Source organism: Electrophorus electricus, chromosome 8, assembly GCF_013358815.1.
Source record: "Electrophorus electricus isolate fEleEle1 chromosome 8, fEleEle1.pri, whole genome shotgun sequence".
NCBI classification, from domain to species: domain Eukaryota; kingdom Metazoa; phylum Chordata; class Actinopteri; order Gymnotiformes; family Gymnotidae; genus Electrophorus; species Electrophorus electricus.
Genome location: NC_049542.1, coordinates 1,942,712 through 1,962,168, shown reverse-complemented (window position 1 = coordinate 1,962,168; position 19,457 = coordinate 1,942,712). Strand labels below are relative to the sequence as shown.

The 19,457-nt window shown below is 39.3% G+C and overlaps 2 protein-coding genes across 3 annotated transcripts; both read right to left on the bottom strand.

Annotated features, from left to right (window-relative positions):
* Positions 1–269: 269 nt before the first annotated feature.
* Positions 270–3,767, bottom strand: LOC113568492 (E3 ubiquitin/ISG15 ligase TRIM25-like). Of its 2 annotated transcripts, XM_035529007.1 has the most exons (6): positions 3,143–3,767; positions 2,650–2,745; positions 2,207–2,440; positions 1,883–2,042; positions 1,579–1,638; positions 270–506 (listed from the first exon to the last, which is right to left on the bottom strand). In XM_035529007.1, exons 1-6 carry the CDS (start codon positions 3,731–3,733, stop codon positions 496–498), a joined length of 1,152 nt encoding a protein of 383 aa, XP_035384900.1. In that variant the 5' UTR covers positions 3,734–3,767; the 3' UTR covers positions 270–495. The 2 variants fall into 2 exon arrangements, with proteins under 2 accessions (XP_035384900.1, XP_026852502.2); XM_026996701.2 differs by having other exon boundaries at positions 270–1,638.
* A 9,996-nt stretch (positions 3,768–13,763) lies between these two features.
* On the bottom strand, positions 13,764–19,234 carry LOC113568493 (tripartite motif-containing protein 16-like). Its single transcript, XM_035529062.1, has 8 exons — positions 19,192–19,234; positions 18,805–18,956; positions 17,480–18,074; positions 17,007–17,102; positions 16,562–16,795; positions 16,242–16,401; positions 14,922–14,978; positions 13,764–14,723 (listed from the first exon to the last, which is right to left on the bottom strand). The coding sequence occupies exons 2-8, from the start codon at positions 18,888–18,890 to the stop codon at positions 14,197–14,199; spliced, it is 1,755 nt and encodes a 584-aa protein (XP_035384955.1). The 5' UTR covers positions 18,891–18,956; positions 19,192–19,234; the 3' UTR covers positions 13,764–14,196.
* Between the last annotated feature and the right edge of the window lie 223 nt (positions 19,235–19,457).

Here is a 19,457-nt window from a genome sequence, read left to right as displayed (position 1 = left end):
GGAACTCTCAAGTCTCAAAAGTCTCAAAAGAGGGGCCCATCCTCCTCTGACTGACCCCAAACACAAAAATTAAATGACTTGTGAGGTTTAAAAGAGAGACCCTCAGATACAAACCCTCAGACTCAGTTTCAGTGAACATAACCTTAAAACTGCAAACAAAATGTAATACGATTTTAATTCTGAAAACGGAGCCCATTCACACACAAAAAAATAATTAATGTTACAATAGACTGAAACTGCGTTAATCCAAATCAACAAAAGAGGGCATCTTAAGTAAGTAAATAAGAGTAAGTCTTTATTGTAAGTCTTTATTATCATACTTCAATTAAATTTTTGTATTACATATTGACAGTGTGTAGACAGTAACTGAGGTGTATCAGTCTAATACAGGTGATCCCATATACAGGAGATGAGGGATTACAGAGCTTGGCTCTGGTGTTTATGTAGTAGAGTGATAAAGTGCCCTTTGTAGAAGTGATATGTAGGGTGATTCAGTTATAGTGCAGCTATAAGAGAAAGAGAGAGAGAGAGAGAGAGAGAGAGAGAGAGAGAGAGAGAGAGGCATTCAAGATTTCCAGAGAAGCAGGGAAGTTCAGACAGAGGTCCTTCCTCATCTAGTATTTAGGATTGTTTGGTAATTCAAAAATTTCTTAATTAAAATATAATAATGTTTTAATTAAGAGTGTGGTGTAAACAGTGGTGTAATCAGGAAAGTTTTATATATATAATCACTTTCTACTTACAGCTCCTCTTTTGACACGCCCTATTCTAATGACTTCATTTTTATTTGCCTCCAGAATGTCAGTGTGCATGAATGTTTCAACTACTCATGTGAACATTTGTAAAGTGTGTAGAGGGATTGTGTCTGTGTTTATTCTCCTCTTCCCTGAACTCCTGTGATCAGTGATGGAAACAGGTGCAGCTGAAAGACTAATGTGTGCAGATACTCACTAAAACTGATCTGACTCCTAATTAAATCAACTTAATGAAGTGAAATAACACATTATTTTGGATCACATAACCTCACAGTAGATCCAAGAGTGATGCCAAATCCAGCATAGAGGGGCTGAGTGAATGTGGTGTGGACTGTGTGTAGGAGGGTCATTTTGTCAGAGACTCTGTAGAAGGACAGAGTTCCTGCACTGTGATCCACATACACTCCTATTCTGGAGGACGGTGGGTCTGAGATCTCAGTCTTAATGTTGTTGTGCCAGAAAGAGAGAGTAGAAGAACACCACAGACTCCAGGACTGAGTGTTGTGTCCAAACCTACACTCATTACCCTGTCCTTTCCTGCTGATATCTTTATATGAGACTGATATGTCCCCACATCCCCCACTGCTCCATTCAACCTCCCAGTAACAGCGACCACACACACTCTCCTTACACAACACCTGATTCCAGTGGTCAAATCTCTCTGGATGGTCAGAGTATGGCTGGACTCTCCCACCGTTTGTCACCACTCTGTTCTTTTCAGACAGAATGAGACAGTGATGCGCTGTGACTGGATCCAGAGTCATCTGACAGTAATCTAAAAAAGAGCTAAATGTGTTTCTTTGTACACATGTGTATGTATTACATTTCAGGAAATCATCTCTGGTCTTTGGCTCTGAGCGTGAATTCATCTGAACTGCTGCAACTGTGAAGAAACACAATCAAAATGAATGAATGAATGAATAGAAAGTCTAAGTGGGATAATCTGTTTTTAAAAGAAAACATTCTCTAATCTTTATGTAAATAATATTCAGGAAGTAATAGGAATAGGGTGTGTGTGAGACAAAGAGAGAGTGAGAGAGTGTGAGAATCTAATAATAATAATGGGACAATTAGAAAGGTTTGTTTGACCCCTTTGATGCTCTTTGGAAACACTGTGCTCCTCTTACCATGTGGAGACATACTGTTCATTTCCTCTTTGCAGAATGTCTCTATTCGCTTCTTCAGATCAGAGAGAGATTTCTTCACACCATCAAATGAGGCAGGTTGATGGACAGAGATGCTGTATGAGTCCACAGATCCAGAAGAGACACAGAGGGATGGGAAACTCTACAGAGAACGACGTCATGGTCAAGAATGAATGTAAACTAGAGTACATATATATATATTATCTAATGTTTTAATTATTGTTGCCTTAACAATCATTTGTGAAGAGTCATTATGGAAACTTGATGAGGAGCAGGTTCCTCTGTAGCTGAGACAGAGTTTTCTACCTGGAGGAAATGGATGTGATCCTCTGTGTGGGAGAGCTGCTCCAGCTCAGTGTCTCTCCTCTTAAGATCAGCAATATCCTGCTCTAGTTGATCCAGGAGTCCTTCAGCTTGACTCAATTCAGTCTTCTCCTGTTCTCTGATCAGCTCTCTCACCTCACAGCGCATTTTCTCAATGGAGCAGATCAGCTCAGTAAAGATCCTCTCACTGTCCTCCACTGCTGCTTGTGCACAGCGCTGTTAGGAGACACGCAGACAAGATGAAGGTCCATTTAAAGCTGAACTATTATTCACTCTCACTGTGACCCTGGATGACCTACAGTGTACACTGTGGTTGTGTAGGATCCCAAAGTGTCCCAACACTGGTCTCCTCATTAGCTGATTGGAGGAGAGGCCTGACTGAGCTCTGAAATAGCTGCTCCAGCATCTCTGTGCTCAGTACTCACCTTAAGAGTGTCTACAGCTTGCTTCAGCTCCTGGACCTTCTTCTCTTTCTCCTGGATTCTCTGCTGGTGTTTCCTCTGCTCCTCCTGTAGCTCAGTCTGGGGGGTGAATACAGTATGTGCAACTGTTTGTAACTTATGAGCTGTGAGTTTAAACATTTATGCCAGGTAAGTAGATAAAGTTCACTTTTATTCCACAGAGATTACAGACTGTCATGTGTTGCACCGAAAGTATAAAAGCATCAAGATGGGTTTTGGCTATTCTAATGTTCACTGACTGATTTGTACTGTTCATTTCTAAAGCTTAGTAAGCACTAATTTTATTTGCCACTACCTTACTCACAAAACTCACGATTTTAGTAAGTAATTTCCAAATAATTCCCATAACAATAACAACTGAAATGAACAATTATGTTCTTTACTGGACAAATGTAAGTAATTCTACAGAAGAAATAGAACTATCATGAACTAATTCTACAAGATTTCTTGTTCTCACCTGTTTTTTAGTTCTTTCTGCTGCAGCTGACACTGTATCATGACTTTTGTGTTCATGCATTTTACACAAATGACAGATGAAGCTTTGATCAGTACGACAGAATAGCTCAGTCAGTTTGTCATGTTGAGAGCAGATCTTTTCTTGTAGTCTTGAGGAGGCTTTAACCAGTGTGTGTTTCTTAAAGGCAAGAGACTGATAGTGAGGTCTGATATGAGTTTCACAGAAGGAGGCCAGACACACCAAACAGGACTTGATGGCTTTGTGTTTTCTCCCAGTGCAGGAATCACACTCCACATCTCCAGGTCCAGCGTAACAGTGAACAGGAGAAGCAGCCTGGAGTTCTGTCTTCTTTAGTTTCTCCAACACTTCAGCCAGCATGTAGTTTCTGCATAGAACAGGCCTTGGACTGAAAGTCTGTCTGCACTGAGGGCAGCTGTAGATTCCCCTCTGATCATCCTGATTCCAGCAGGCATTAATACACACCATACAGAAACTGTGTCCACAGGGAATAGTCACTGGATCCTTCAGTAGATCCAGACAGACTGGACAGCTGAACTGGTCCTGATCTTCTGAAACTCTGGCCTCTGCCATTTTCCCGTAGTCCGACACTGAGAGAGCAGCACTCTGAGTTTAGTTTCGTTTTCTGTGAACAGAGTAGGAGGGGCTTCCTGGTTCTGTGTGTGTGAGAGTGTCATCGGCAGAAAGAGGAGGATCCTAACAAATACCAAGAATAGTGTTAGACATTAAAGGAGAAGGCTGTAGCTGTTAGAGTGTAGGGAGAGATCTGGGTATGATTGACATGTATGCTATTTAAACTGCTTGATTAAACAGACTCAAATTTATTTGAGTAATTTACACTAGTGCATATCACATAACATCCAGTGTGTCTGATAGACAATGTCATTACAGGATCACAAACTCTGAACATCTATGAAACATAAATGTGCAAAATGTTTTTGAGAGAATTCAGAATTGTCAAAAAGGTTGTCAAAAGACATGACAACCAATCCCTCCATGACTGTGTGAGTTCAAAATTTGAACAACATAAAGGATTAAAGGCAGTTTTAGTGTTTAGGTACAGACAAGTGCATTGTTTTTTACATTTATTTAATCAGACCGGGACACTATGATTCATCTTTAAAGAACAGGTGTATAAACTGTTCTTATTTTTTGTTTTTGCAGATCCAAAGTTTCTAGTGTTTCTTTTCGATGTACTGGTTAAAAGATTAAGATGCTGGAAGGCACGTATGATAATGTATTATTCCCAATCACCACAACATTGCTGTTTCATCAGTAAAATGAGAACAGAGTTTTATTAACCAAGTCCAGCTGATCTGGAATACAGTAAATAGGAAATAGGAAACAGCCCTTACATAAAAAATGTATTCAGCTGTGCTTGTGGTGACAGAGACTACCACCCCCTGCAGGTGAGAGGGTGATGTGCGGAGAGCTTCACTTAGGAAGGTTAAAAGGGTGCTCTGACTACTGTGCCAGGGAGGTGACTCTTTGGTCTGCTGGTCAGGGCATGTGTTTATTACCTGTAAGGTCAGGCTTGGAGACCTGCGTTGGGTTGCTACCTTTGGTTTTTGCCACAGTGCTATTAGTTTACTTCTTATAAACTACAAATAAGTGAGTGTGCTGTCAGTTTACTTTTTATGAATTTATCGGATATATACTAGACAAAATGATACTTAAGTGTACTTGGCATATTCAGACAAGTATACTATCCTTGACTTCTACTATCCACAGGATTATAAATCTTTCCATCATAAACTTACTATCCTTGACACTCCTCTTGATTACTTCAACCACACATTTACGCCATTACAGAGATATTGTGAAAACGTTGATTCATGAAGACAACAAATATGTTCTTAATCCCGAGTATGTCTGGTGAATTTTATGTGTATAATGTAAAAAAAACCAAATTAATTTAAAAGTACAAAATTACTTTTTAGAGTGTGTTCATACCTGTAGTTTGGTTCCCTTAGTGCAAACCAAACAGGAAAATTCTATATTGTTACGTTTTGGGCCTGGTTTGCTTGGCGTTCACACTTACAAGTTTAATCGAACCAAAATAATTCAAAAAAATAAAATGTAAAAAACTGATGTATGACACATATATGATACAGTCTATGGGCCTAATGCACATATGAAGGTTGTGTGTACCTCGTAGTCTTTAACCATCTACAAGTGCCAATGTTTTGTTGAATGAAGCCCACGACACCTTCAGAAGTCTCAACAGTGAGGTCTGGTGTCTCAGCTTCACCCCTGTCCAAACTCATGTTTAAACAAGCCGCACCTCTTTAAGCTCTATACTATTAGCAGACACAACCCATAAAATCCACGATTTTAAAGATGTACTTAGCCCCAGTGGCACCGTTAATGTGGATTCAGTGTTAATGTGGTCTCAGTGTTAATATTCACCCCATCTACCTATATTTATAGCCCCTCTCAAACAAACTGAATCTCTTTATTACTAACACTCCTCTCTCATACCATGCTCCACTACTGAATCCCTTTATTACTAACACTCCTCTGTCATACCATGCTACACTACTGAATCCCTTTAATAATAACACTCCTCTCTCATACCATGCTATACTACTGAATCCATTTATTACTAACACTCCTCTCTCATACCATGCTCCACTACTGAATCCATTTATTACTAACACTCCTCTCTCATACCATGCTCCACTACTGAATCCCTTTAATACTAACACTCCTCTCTCATACCATGCTCCACTACTGAATCCCTTTATTACTAACACTCCTGTCACATACCATGCTCCACTACTGAATCCCTTTAATACTAACACTCCTCTCTCATACCATGCTCCACTACTGAATCCCTTTAATACTAACACTCCTCTCTCATACCATGCTCCACTACTGAATCCCTTTATTACTAACACTCCTGTCACATACCATGCTCCACTACTGAATCCCTTTATTACTAACACTCCTGTCACATGCCATGCTCCACTACTGAATCCCTTTAATACTAACACTCCTCTCTCATACCATGCTCCACTACTGAATCCCTTTAATACTAACACTCCTCTCTCATACCATGCTCCACTACTGAATCCCTTTAATACTAACACTCCTCTCTCATACCATGCTCCACTACTGAATCCCTTTAATACTAACACTCCTCTCTCATACCATGCTCCACTACTGAATCCCTTTAATACTAACACTCCTCTCTCATACCATGCTATACTAGTGAAACAATGCAGCATCCCTAGCCACGTCCTTATATACAGTCAATGGCCACCTAATACCTTCTAATACCATCTAATAGAAGGCAGCAGTCCAAACCGGAGACACCAGTTTCAGTTTGGTAGGTATGACCTCTCAATAGCCTTCAACAATTCTGTCTTTAGCCCCACAACCGGGTCTTCATCATCCAGTGCTGCAGTGTACCTATCTACCTAAACACTTACCTGGTTACTCCAGTGCAGACGGTATAACTTCTCCTTCCGTTATGAAACTGCAGAATAAAATATAAGCCCGCAGGTTCCTACCATCTGCGCTGCATGTTGCCTCTCAGTCAACACCGAGCTGCCGTCGGTACTCAGTCCTGCACAAGCCTTTTACTACACTGGTTTCTTACCGCTGCCCTCGTTTTGTGTTGTTGCTCCAGTCAGGGAGAATAAAGACTCTGTGAACTTTGCCTCTTGCTCCTTCTGTGCCTCATCATCACCTCCTTGTGTTATATGCAAAGCTTTATTTGTTTATTTGATGAAAGAAGATGGTAAAATTATCAAACAAGTAATAAACGTACAATTTCTATTTTCTAATGGATGTTTTTTGATATGGAACCTGTACTGTTCTTTAATGGAAAATTCTGTTTAATGATTGAAGGAATTGTCCTTTGATTTTACAGAACATGTACTGGTAATTTTTAAATAGAATTTTTTGATATTGTAGTGATCATATCAGTTAACTTCAAGCCTAGTTAAAGTACAATTTAAGGTAAGTGTCAAGTATGAAATAATAGCTAAGTAGCAACCCTGTAGTATGCTCTTAACTGCAAAAATAAGTCAGTAGTAAACCATATGTATATTGTTAAGTTTATTTAAAGAAAAGCTTACAGGTGTATTTGCAGTATACAAAACAATCCATTAGTTTAATGAGAGTATATTTATGTTTATTTTCATAAACTAGAAAGTGGGATAGAAGTATATAAATAGTAAACTAACTATAATTTCACTTTATGAGAAGTCCCCCGGAATAGTTGCAGTACAAAATAAAACTAGATGTAAACTCAGTGTACTCAGAGACTACTACTCTTAGACCTAAAGTGGACTTAACTGTATATCATGTATTAGTTATCCTTAATGTGTTCAACTATATAAGTTCAGTTCATCCAGTCTTTCATTGCAAAGTCTTGTCTGTCTGCTCCACAGTTCTTAGCATTGGTGTTCTTTGTATGCTATTCTGGTTTGGGGTTTTCTTTTTCCTGCTCCTTGTGTTTGCTGGATATCACCTCTCCTTGTGTTTTGACTACACTGACGGATCAGCCGTTTTCATTATTACACCTTTTATCTGCATTCAACTCAGTCTCTGCTCAAAAAACAGAAAGTATACTTTAATAAACTAGAAAGTGCACCAATTTAGTCCCAAGAAGATTTGAAATATCACACTTGCAAGTATACTCCAAGTACCTTGATATTAGTATATTTGAACTGTACTTAATAAAAAGAAGTTTACTTAATAAAATGAACTTCAAGTGCACATTTTTGGTTTGGGAGGGTTTTACTCTGGTTTTTGAGTTGTAGATGGATTAACAATACATTGAATATATGATGTGTAGTCTGATTCAGTTACAGGCACAGTTATGTAAGAAACAAACAAAATGAATTGTGATCTAAAATTCACAGAAAATATCCACTTATTTTGAAAAGGCAGCTCAAAATAAACTAAACTCCACATTTCAAGCATCAAACTAAATATATTTGTACACATACAAAGAAAACCAAATCCAAAAGGACCGCTGTTGGCTGTCATTTTAAAAGTGTTTAGGACTATAAGTAATATCACACGTGTTAATTAAAAACAGAACAAATCCTATGATCAGTGATGGAAACAGGGGGAGCTAAAAGACTAATGTGTGTAGTAATGTGTGTATGATCCACATACACTCCTATTCTAGAGAACGGTGGGTCTGAGATCTCAGTCTCAATGTTGTTGTGCCAGAAAGAGAGAGTAGAAGAACACCACAGACTCCAGGACTGAGTGTTGAGTCCAAACACACACTTATTACCCCGTCCTTTCCTGCTGATATCTTTATATGAGACTGATATGTCCACCCATCCCCCACTGCTCCACTCAACCTCCCAGTAACAGCGTCCACACACACTCTCCTTACACAACACCTGACACCAGACGTCAAATCTCTCTGGATGATCAGAGTATGGCTGGTCTCCTCTCACCAGAGTTCACACTACACACCCTCCAAACTCCCCTCGCCACAGAGTTCACACTACACACCTTTAACACTCCTCTCACCACACAGTTCACACTAGACACCCTCCACACTCACCTCACCACACAGTTCACACTACACACCCTCCACTCTCACCTTGTCCTCTAGGTTCAAATGATCAGACTGACTGGGTGATCTATGGGTAAATCAGAATATATTATTTTATATTTGTGGAATGATCAGGAAATGTGTTTGAGTATTAGAGTATGATCAGAAAACATATTCATTCTACCTTCTTTGAGGAAAATTGTTCAGGGTCATATTAACACCCCCAAACTCCAGCTGTACCTGCACACACTGAGAGGACAAGGGACCACAACCACACACAGATACCACAGGCACATGCACCAACAGAAACCTCTCTACTGGCTCCCCTGAGATAGTTACAGATTCTTCAAGGTGAGGGAGTCAGGTAAACCCTATGTAGATACAAGCAGGTACAGGGTGACATCTAGTGGTCATATAGAGGTAGTACGAGGGCAAGACTAATTAGATCAGCCAATCGCGATCCACTCCGTAAAGAGCAAAAAGAAGCCAAAAGGGTTTTCCAGACCCTCACACCACACGAGGTTCCAATCGTGTCGGGGTCCCCTCGGACGTTCTTGTGAAGTCTCAGTCCTCCTCACAAACTCTAGGTCGGGCTCTCCGTCTTAATCATGCAGAATAAAAGTCTCTCCTTGCACGCAACAAAGGTCTCGTGTTCAGAGAATAATGGCTTTCCGAGCTCGTGCTCCCTCTTTAGCAGGTTCGGTGCACGAGCGGCCAGGCTACCGTGTACTTTTCTAGCTCACCAACTCTCACCTGGAAGCTCAGATAACAAGAATGACAATAAAATGTGAGAATGCTACTAACCAACACGAAAGTGGTGTAGACGACATTTACTTCCAAAGCCTCGAAGTAAAAACTATCCGTCTCACAGGCGAGCTCTCTGCTCCTGAACTTCTCACTGTGCTCTTGCCTCGCCTCTCCCTCTCGAACAATTCAATTAAGACATTGAACAGAAAATACAGAAATCTATCTAATTAAAAAATGAGAAAAGAATATTGGCGTGTACACATAAAATGAGGCTGTACCGGGCACATGCGCTCTCTGTCCACCAGACCAACTTTACACTTAACGCCATTCACCAGTCCATCTTGGACTCACTGGCGCCCTCTGGTGTTCTGCAGTCATACTGTGATTTAACGGGAGGAATGTCAAGTGTCAGGACTCCTCATAAACCAGCTCTGGGTTGATTATTCTAATCCATTTGATCCCAGATACAGTAGTTCTGATCACTGTGTCTATTGGTGTATGGCTCTGGTTAAACTGTCCTGGTCCTGTGTGTGGGTGTGGTCTCTCCTCCTCTCAGTGTCTCCAGGTAGAGCTGGAGTTTGGTTACTCTGGCCCTCCATCTTTATCTGGGGCTCCTCCTCTTTGGGGAGGGGCATCTGGGTGGAGTGATTTCAGTGTCATAAGCACTTCAAAATGTATTTGGACAACTCAAGGGAACAAATAATAAATTGTGTGTTTAGGTACTGAAAATTTCTCATTTATCTGAAATTACTGTTGACAGATTTTAATCAGACTGGAATGTAATCAGACTGATGTATCAGTGTGAAAGATGTTCTTGTTTTCAGTATTTGGAGAAGCGAGTGGGGAATGAAGAGTGAAAGACCCTCAGATGGAAACACTACACATTTACTGAACACAGACTTAAAACTTAAAGAAAAATGTGTCAAATGAAACAAAATAAATTAAAACTCTAAACCGTCAAAACAGCAAACTAAACAAAGAGCACCAACAGCAGAAGCATTCTATAAACCAAATTTTTCCCAAATGACAACTCCAATAAATGCTGAAATGTGTTTATGATAATGCACTTTAATAACCACAAGAGGGAATCACAACATGGAGAGGAGGAAAGTTAATGGAATGAAGGATAAAGATAATGGAATGAAGGATAAAGATAAAGGAATGAAGGATAAAGATAAAGGAATGAAGGATCATTTCCAACTCCAACCAGATTGGGTATGAGATTGGAGAGAGTTTTAGACTCTGAAGTTCTTCTTGTTTACATGTTTTACTCTGTGACACTATGATTTATCTCTAAAGAACAGATGTATAAACTGGTCTTGTTTTTAGTGTTTGGAGAAACAAGTGTAGTATTTTATGTAGTATTATGTAGTATTTACATGTAGGAGTTAAAATATGGAGATGACGATGCATTACTCACAATCACCAACTCAACATCACGGTGACCCAAATAAGCAGACAGTTGTCCAATTACTTTTGGTTATCTAAAATGGAAGGACTATGAGCTGTAAGTCCATCTGTTGTACATGCACATACCTTTAAATTAAAATTTACATTCTGCACTTTAACCTTATTGTTTCATTTAGTGTCTAGTGTGCTTGAGAATAGAACAAGCACAACAAATTCAGTGTCACTGATCAAATATGTACAGTGGATTCAGAAAGGATTCATAACTCTGATCAATGGCAAATTTCCCTATTTAAAATTAAATCGAAATCATAATTAAATGTGCTAAAAGTGAACGTGTGTGAATTCTTTCCGAATCCACTATATGTATTACATTGTATTTCTGGCCAAAATGGAGGATGCAATGTCTTTTAAGATACTAGGAGTGCGATGAAAACAGTAAAATGTATTTCTCAACTGATAAAGTAATTTTGCACCAATAATTATAATAGTAAGAAGCTTATTCTCCTATTCTTTGTTACGTTAGGTAGAGTTTTCTAGTAATAAGTTTAGAAAAGATTGCCCATGGTACCTGCTACATGTTTAATACATTTACATCCCTTTATAAAGTGAATCTGGGTAGCTCCGATATTAAAAATGTTTTTACATTATGGATGACAGACCAACGGTATGAACTGTGTGAGTGCTTGATTTCTAACTTGATTACTTGCATATATTTTCTATATATTTTTTAAATATTAATGTCATTAATATAATAAATCTGAACTGGAAACATGCAGACATTTAAAATATTCAACAAATACAAAAGTCAATCATTGTTAAATAATAGAAAAATCTAAATATTCCATCAAATTAGAATTTCATATTTATTTACATAAAATTAGAATTATATATGGAAACATCTGAAATGTACATTTAATTATCAAAATTATACACAACACTGACACCTAAAGGTTAAAGTGAGAACTGCATCACTATCTGAATCACCATCTCAAACACTTGATAGTAAATGCATGTTGCATACATAAAGGTTCAGTACCCTAAAGGTATAAGAGACCACAGACAGCAACAATATTAGAGAAGCTATTACTCCTGACAGCTCTATGTTTTATTTTGTAGGGCTTAGACACTCTCATGTGTCACTATGAACCTGTAAACTACATGAAATACTTTTACCACATTAAATACGTTTTTAATAAGTCAGAATTAGTTCTAGTAATCCAAGCATTGGAAAAACAGTTTAAATCCTATTATAGATTAAGGTAACGTATTACACAAAGACAGTGTAGCTGTGTTTTGAATGATATCACACATCAATAGCACGTGCACACATCAATAGCAAGTGCAGCTCAGTTAGTTTGCCAAGGTGAGAGCCCCAACCCTCACCTTCTCTTGGAGTTGTGAGCACATTTTGACCAGCTTGTGGTATTTGAGACTAGAGAGTCAACAGTGTGGTTTAAGATGAGTTGACACTCAACATCTCCAGGTCCAGCATAGCAGTGAGCAGAAGAAGCATGATGAGGCAATGATGATGTAATGATGATGTAATAATGATGCAATGATGATGTAATCTGGAGAGTGTCACATGTTCCTGCACTTTAATATTCCGTATATACCACATGCAGGTCACATTTAGGATCACAGAGCCCATCTGATTGTTCAGTAACCCAGAAGCCAGCACAGCGGGGCTGAGTGAATGGAGTGTGGACTCTGTGTAGGGAGGACATTGTGGTAGAGATGCTGTACAACTGGCAGTGGTGGCTCAGTGGTTAAGGTACCTGACTTGTAATTGGAGGTTGGTCAGTTTTTAGTTTCAATACATGAACTACCTAAATACCTGAAATCAAAGCGGTAGGGGTGGGGGTGGGGGGCATCCTCCTCTGACTGACCCCAAACAGGTTTAAAAGAGACCCTCAGATACGAACCCTCAGACTCAGTGAACCTTACAATGGCCAACAAAATGTACTAAAAAAGTTTAATTCTCATAACAGCATTTATCCATGCAAAAAAGAATAAATGTTACAGTAGACTGAAACTGCATTATTGCAAATCAACACAAGAGGGCAGTTTAAGTAAACAAGTGTAAGTCTTTAATGTAAGTCTTTAATGTAAGTCTTTATTGTTATTATACTTCAATGAAATTTTGTACGACAAGCTCCCCAAGGCAGCTGTCTATATATAGACAGTAAAGAGTAAAACTACAGTATAAATGATAAATTACAGTATAAATGATAAATTACAGTATACATTTTAAAGTGCACAGAATTAGAAGCTGTGCAGCATGAGCAGCACAAGTAAAGTGATGTTACAGTCTAATAAAATTATGCAGAATTTAAAAGTGCATTTACCACATTGCATATTGTAATTAGAAAGGATAATAAAATGAAGAGTTTCAATTACACTAATTGTGTGATGTAAGAGGGTATGCATAAAACATGAGAGATATGTAGAAGATGACAGTGTGTAGTCAGTGACTGAGCTGTAACAGCGTAATCCAGGTGATCCCAGATACAGGAGATGAGGAATTACAGATCTGATTCCAGATACAGGAGACGAGGGATTACAGATCTGATCCCAGATACAGGAGACCAGGGATTACAGATCTGATCCCAGATACAGGAGATGAGGGATTACAGTTTGGCTCTGGTGTTTATGTGGCAGAGTGATAAAGAGCCCTTTGTAGAGGTGATATATAGGGTGACTCAGTTATAGTGCAGCTATGCAAGAAATGAAACAAAATAACAAAAGTTGTGTGTCAGGGAATGATTTGTGATCTACAAATTCACAGAAAATATAAAATAATTGACAAAAGCAATAAAGCAATTACCTAATTAAATTATATATATATATATATATATATATATATATATATATATATATATATATATATATATATATATATATATATATAGAGAGAGAGAGAGAGAGAGAGAGAGAGAGAGAGAGAGAGAGAGAGAGAGAGCGAGAGAGAGAGAAAGGTAATTCAAAAATGGCTTAATTAAGATAGAAAAATATGATAATGTTTAAATTAGGAGTTTGGTGTAAACAGTAGTGTAATCAGTAAAGTTTTAAATATAAAATCACTTTCTACTTACTACTCCTCTTTTAACACGCTCTATTCTAATGACTTCATTTTTATTTGCCTCCAGCATGTCAGTGTGCATGAATGTTACATCTACTCATGTGAACATTTGTAAAGTGTGTAGAGGGATTGTGTCTGTGTTTATTTTCCTCTTCCCTGAACTCCTGTGATCAGTGATGAAAACAGGTGCAGCTGAAAGACTAATGTGTGCAGATACTCACTAAAATTGATCTGACTGCTAATTAAATCAACTTAATAAAGTAAAATACCAAATTATTTTGGATCACATAACCTCACAGTTGACCCTCCATCGACCCAGAACCCAGCATAGAGGGGCTGAGTGAATGTGGTGTGGATTGTGTGTAGGAGGGTCATTGTGTCAGAAACTTTGTAGAAGGACAGAGTTCCTGCACTGTGATCCACATACACTCCTATTCTGGAGGACGGTGGGTCTGAGATCTCAGTCCTAATGTTGTTATGCCAGAAAGTGAGAGTAGAAGAACACGCCAGACTCCAGGACTGAGTGTTGAGTCCAAACCCACACTCAATACCCCGTCCTTTCCTGCTGATATCTTTATATGAGACTGATATGTACACCCATCCCCCACTGCTCCACTCAACCTCCCAGTAACAGCGTCTACACACACTCTCCTTACACAACACCTGATACAAGAAATGAAACCTCTCTGGATGTTCAGCGTATGGCTGGTCTGTCCAGTTGTTTGTCACCACTCTGTTCTTCTCAGACAGAATGAGGAAACGATGTGCTGTGTTGGGATCCAGAGTCAGCTGACAGAAATCTAAAAAAGTGCATTTTAGGTTTAATTCACAAAATATATTAAATTAAATAAAAACAAACTTATTTGTGTTTGTTACTGTTCTTATACATTTCCAAATTGAATATTTAATGATAGCACAGTGTTAGTTACCATGGTGGCAATGGCAGGTTCATACTGAAATCAGCAAAATGTGTTTTTGTCTGTGTGTGTGTGTGTTACATTTCAGGAAATCTTCTCTGGTCTTCGGCTCTGATGGTAAAATCTGAACTGCTGCAGCTGTGGAGAAACAGAATCAAAATGTCCAACAGAATGAATGAATGAATGAATGAGGCCCAAATGCTCCATCCAGAAACAGATCAGACTAACAGTGGGATTATATGTGGATTATGTGTTTAATGAAGAAAACATTCTCTACATGTTCTGTTAATAATGGACTTTGGAAAAGGTCAGACATTATATTAAAGATTCTCTCTCTCTATTTGTCTGTGTCTCTGTTTCTCTGTTCTTTCTCTGAGTCTCTCTCTTCTGCTGTCTCTCACTTACTCTACCCATGTTAGAGTGTGTGTGTGTGTGTGTGTGTGTGTGTGTGTGTGTAAAAAGGAATGTCATCCATGGGTTTGGGGACAGTAAATCTAAAACAGAAAATGAACAGAACTGTATAATCTTAGGCCAATCATGAAAATAATAAACTGCCCATTGATTATGCAACAAATAGTGCGCACCCCCCCCCCCCCCCCCCCCCCGCAAATGACACCAATACTCATCTTCTCCTCTTTATAAATGGCCAAGACTGATTCACTCTGGATATCAGTAGTTTCCCTCTCTGGCTCTCTGGTCTTGATTTTCTCGTCTCTCTGCATCTTTCAGTCTCCTCACCTTTCAGATTCTGTCGTTCTCTTGTCCTTTATTTCTGTCGTTCTCCATGTCACTCTCTCTACAATCTCTCCATCATCTTCCTTTTCTGCAACTTTTTCTGTCTGTGTATCTGTTCTCTCTCTCTCTCACTCTCTCTCTCTCTCTCTCTCTCTCTCTCTCTCACTCTCTCTCTCTCTCTCTCACTCTCACTCTCTCTCTCTCTCTCTCTCTCTCTCTCTCTCACTCTCTCTCTCTCTCACTCTCTCACTCTCTCTCACTCTCTCACTCTCTCTCTCTCTCTCTCTCTCTCTCTCTCTCACTCTCTCACTCTCTCTCACTCTCTCTCTCTCTCTCTCACTCTCTCTCTCTCACTCTCTCTCTCTCTCTCTCTCTCACTCTCTCACTCTCTCTCTCACTCTCTCTCACTCTCTCACTCTCTCACTCTCTCTCTCTCTCTCTCTGTATGTGTGTGGCCTTTATGTGATGGAAAGTGTTTTTTAATTTTTTATTCTGCTTTCAAACTATAAATCACAAAAGTATGCTCAAAAGTTTAACTGCAGTGATGATCTTTCCAGTTTAGGTCAGCAGTAATGGGACAATTACAAAGGCATATTCCACCATTTTGATGTTTGGAAACACTGTGATGTTGCTGTTGTGTTATTTTTGCTGTGTTATTGCTCTTACCATGTGGAGACACACTGTTCATTTCCTCTCTGCAGAATGTCTCTATTCGGTTCCTCAGATCAGAGAGAGATTTCTTCACTCCATCAAATGAGGCAGGTTGATGGACAGAGATGCTGTATGAGTCCACAGATCCAGAAGAGACACAGAGGGACGGGAAACTCTACAGAGAACATCATTATGGAAAGATTGAATGTGAATTAGAGTACAGTATATATTTTCTAATGTTTTATTTATTGTTGCCTTAACAAACATTTGTGAAGAGTCATTATAGAAACTTAATGAGGAGCAAGTTCCTCTGTAGCTGAGACAGAGTTTTCTACCTGGAGGAAATGGATGGGATCCTCTGTGTGGGAGAGCTGCTCCAGCTCAGTGTCTCTCCTCTTAAGATCAGCAATCTCCTGCTCCAGTTGATCCAGTAGTCCTTGAACTTGACTCAGTTCAGTCTTCTCCTGATCTCTGATCAGCTCTCTTACCTCACAGCGCTTTTTCTCAATGGAACGGATCAGCTCAGTAAAGATCCTCTCACTGTCCTCCACTGCTGCCTGTGCTGAGCACTGTTAGCAGACACACAGACAAGATGGAGGTCCATTTAAAGCTGAACTATCATCCACTCTTTCACTGTGACCCTGGATGACTTACAGTGCACATTGTCCTTGTGTAGGATCCCAAAGTGTCCCAACACAGATCGCCTCACTCGCTGACTGGAGGAGAGGCCTGATTGAGCTCTGAAATAGCTGCTCCAGCAGCTCTCTGCTCAGTACTCACCTTAAGAGTATCCACAGCCTGCTTCAGCTCCTGGACCTTCTTCTCTTTCTCCTGGATTCTCTGCTGGTGTTTCCTCTGCTCCTCCTGCAGCTCAGTCTGGGGGTGAATAAAATATGTTCAGCTGTTTCTAAATGATGAGCTGTGAGGTTAAACATTAATGTCAGCTAAGGAAATAAAGTTCACTCTTATTCCACAAAGATTAGAGACTGTCATGTGTTACACTGAAGGTATAAAAGCATCAAGATGGGTGTTGGCTGTGCTACTGTTTACTGACTGATCTGTATTGTTTATTACTAAAGCCTTGTAAGGACAATTTAATTCACCACTAGCTTGCACACATGTAATTTCCAAGTAAGTTCAATAAATATAGCAACTGAAATGAACAATTAGGTCCGTTAATGAACAAATGCAAGAAATTGTACCCAAGAAACAGAATTATCATGAACTGGTTCTACAAGATTTCCTGATCTCACCTGTTTTTTATTTCTTTCTGCTGCAGCTGACACTGTATCATGACCTTTGTGTTCATACATCGAACACAAATTACAAATGAAACTTTGATCAGTATGACAGAAGATCTCAGTCACTTTATCATGTTGAGAGCAGATCTTCTCTTGTAGTCTTGAGGAAGCTTTAACCAGTGTGTGTTTCTTAAAGGCAGGAGACTGATAGTGAGGTCTGATATGAGTTTCACAGAAGGAGGCCAGACACACCAAACAGGACTTGATGGCTTTGTGTTTTCTCCCAGTGCAGGAATCACACTGCACATCTCCAGGTCCAGCATAACAATGAACAGGAGAAGCAGCTTGGAGTTCTGTCTTCTTCATTTTCTCCACCACTTCAGCCAGCATGTAGTTTCTGCGTAGAACAGGTCTTGGAGTGAAAGTCTCTCTGCACTGAGGGCAGCTGTAGATTCCCCTCTGATCATGCTGATCCCAGAAGTCATTAATACACACCATACAGAAACTGTGTCCACAGGGAATAGCCACTGGATCCTTCAGTAGATCCAGACAGACTAGACAGCTGAACTGGTCCTGATCTTCTGAAACTCTGACCTCTGCCATTTTCCTGCACAGAGAACAATATCATTCCTTCTTTACTTTTGCACTGGAGGTTTGTGGGTAATGTAGTTTTCTAAGGGAAGTTTATACCAGCAGTTTGCACTTGTACAAACTGCATGCAGCTGTGTGTGAAGGCTGTGCTGAGGACACTGATGGACAGTCAAAAGACACCAGACACGTGTGTTTAAAACAGCTGTGAGACTCCTGCTTTAATACCCAGCATGTTCTAACACCCTCCTGCTATAACACTCTTTTACTGTTCTTCCATTAGAACACAGATCCACACTGAATAATCAATTATTTATCTGCATTGGGCTTGTAGCTCAAGTGTCAATCTGAAGAAGCTCAATTTGTAACCCAGGATTGTCTGGCAGAATTATGCATAAACAAAAAATGGTACATTTCATTTTAATTGAATTTTTCATACTGCAAGGTGCCATTTATTCAGCATCATCACAAATGCAGTCTAACATCTTTTTCCTTCTTTTAAATATCTAAAACCTAAAAATAATCTGTATATATTGTTATATTAATTTGCATTTTTTCGGTTGTTTAAAGTGGTTATTGAAGTTGGATATAAACACCCCCTGTAGTACTGTTTAATATTTAATTTCATATTAAGATGTTCTGTAAATCATCAGCCATTTTCCAGAATTTCAAAATGAATTTTCCTGCTTTGATTCTAATCTCCCCCTTGATCAGTGGATGTCTAGATATGAATCATCAGTTCTACTAACATCTCCTCAGCGGAGAGGTTTGGACGTCCTCCTTCAATGCTGTGATCACTGTCATCTGCTGCTCTCTGGATCCCCTTTGCTGCCATGACTCAGTCTGGATGGATGATGTTCAGAACGAAGCCCTCAGACAGAACCAGCTGGACTTCACCAACCTACAAAAAGTAAACAAATAGACAAACACATTTTTAAGCCCAAACGGTTACTTTCATAATTCCTGATTGACTCCTGCAGCAGACTGAACAGATTAAGTCAGACACAATCTCTCATTATATTATCACACAAATGCCCTGATGGCCCCTTTGACAGGACATGATGGCCAGAAACCTCAGAATAGTTTTTAAATGTTTAAGTTTTTATGTAGTTTTTATGTGTTTCATTTCTACGCATGTCTAACTAGCAGTTCTCCTGTTGAACAGAATAGGAAGACTCTGTACTGCACATGACGTGCGTGTGCGTGTGTGTGTGTGTGTGTGTGTGTGCGCACGCTTGTGGTCCAGACTTAAAACTCAGCACTCTAAATACCATCTTATTCAATGGTCTTTATTATCAGCTCTTACCTGAACAGTTCACTTTTTAGGTTACTTATGCAACTGTTCAGAAAAACTCTAAATAAGGAAAGAAATATGTTTTCATGTATTCTGACTCATTTCCCC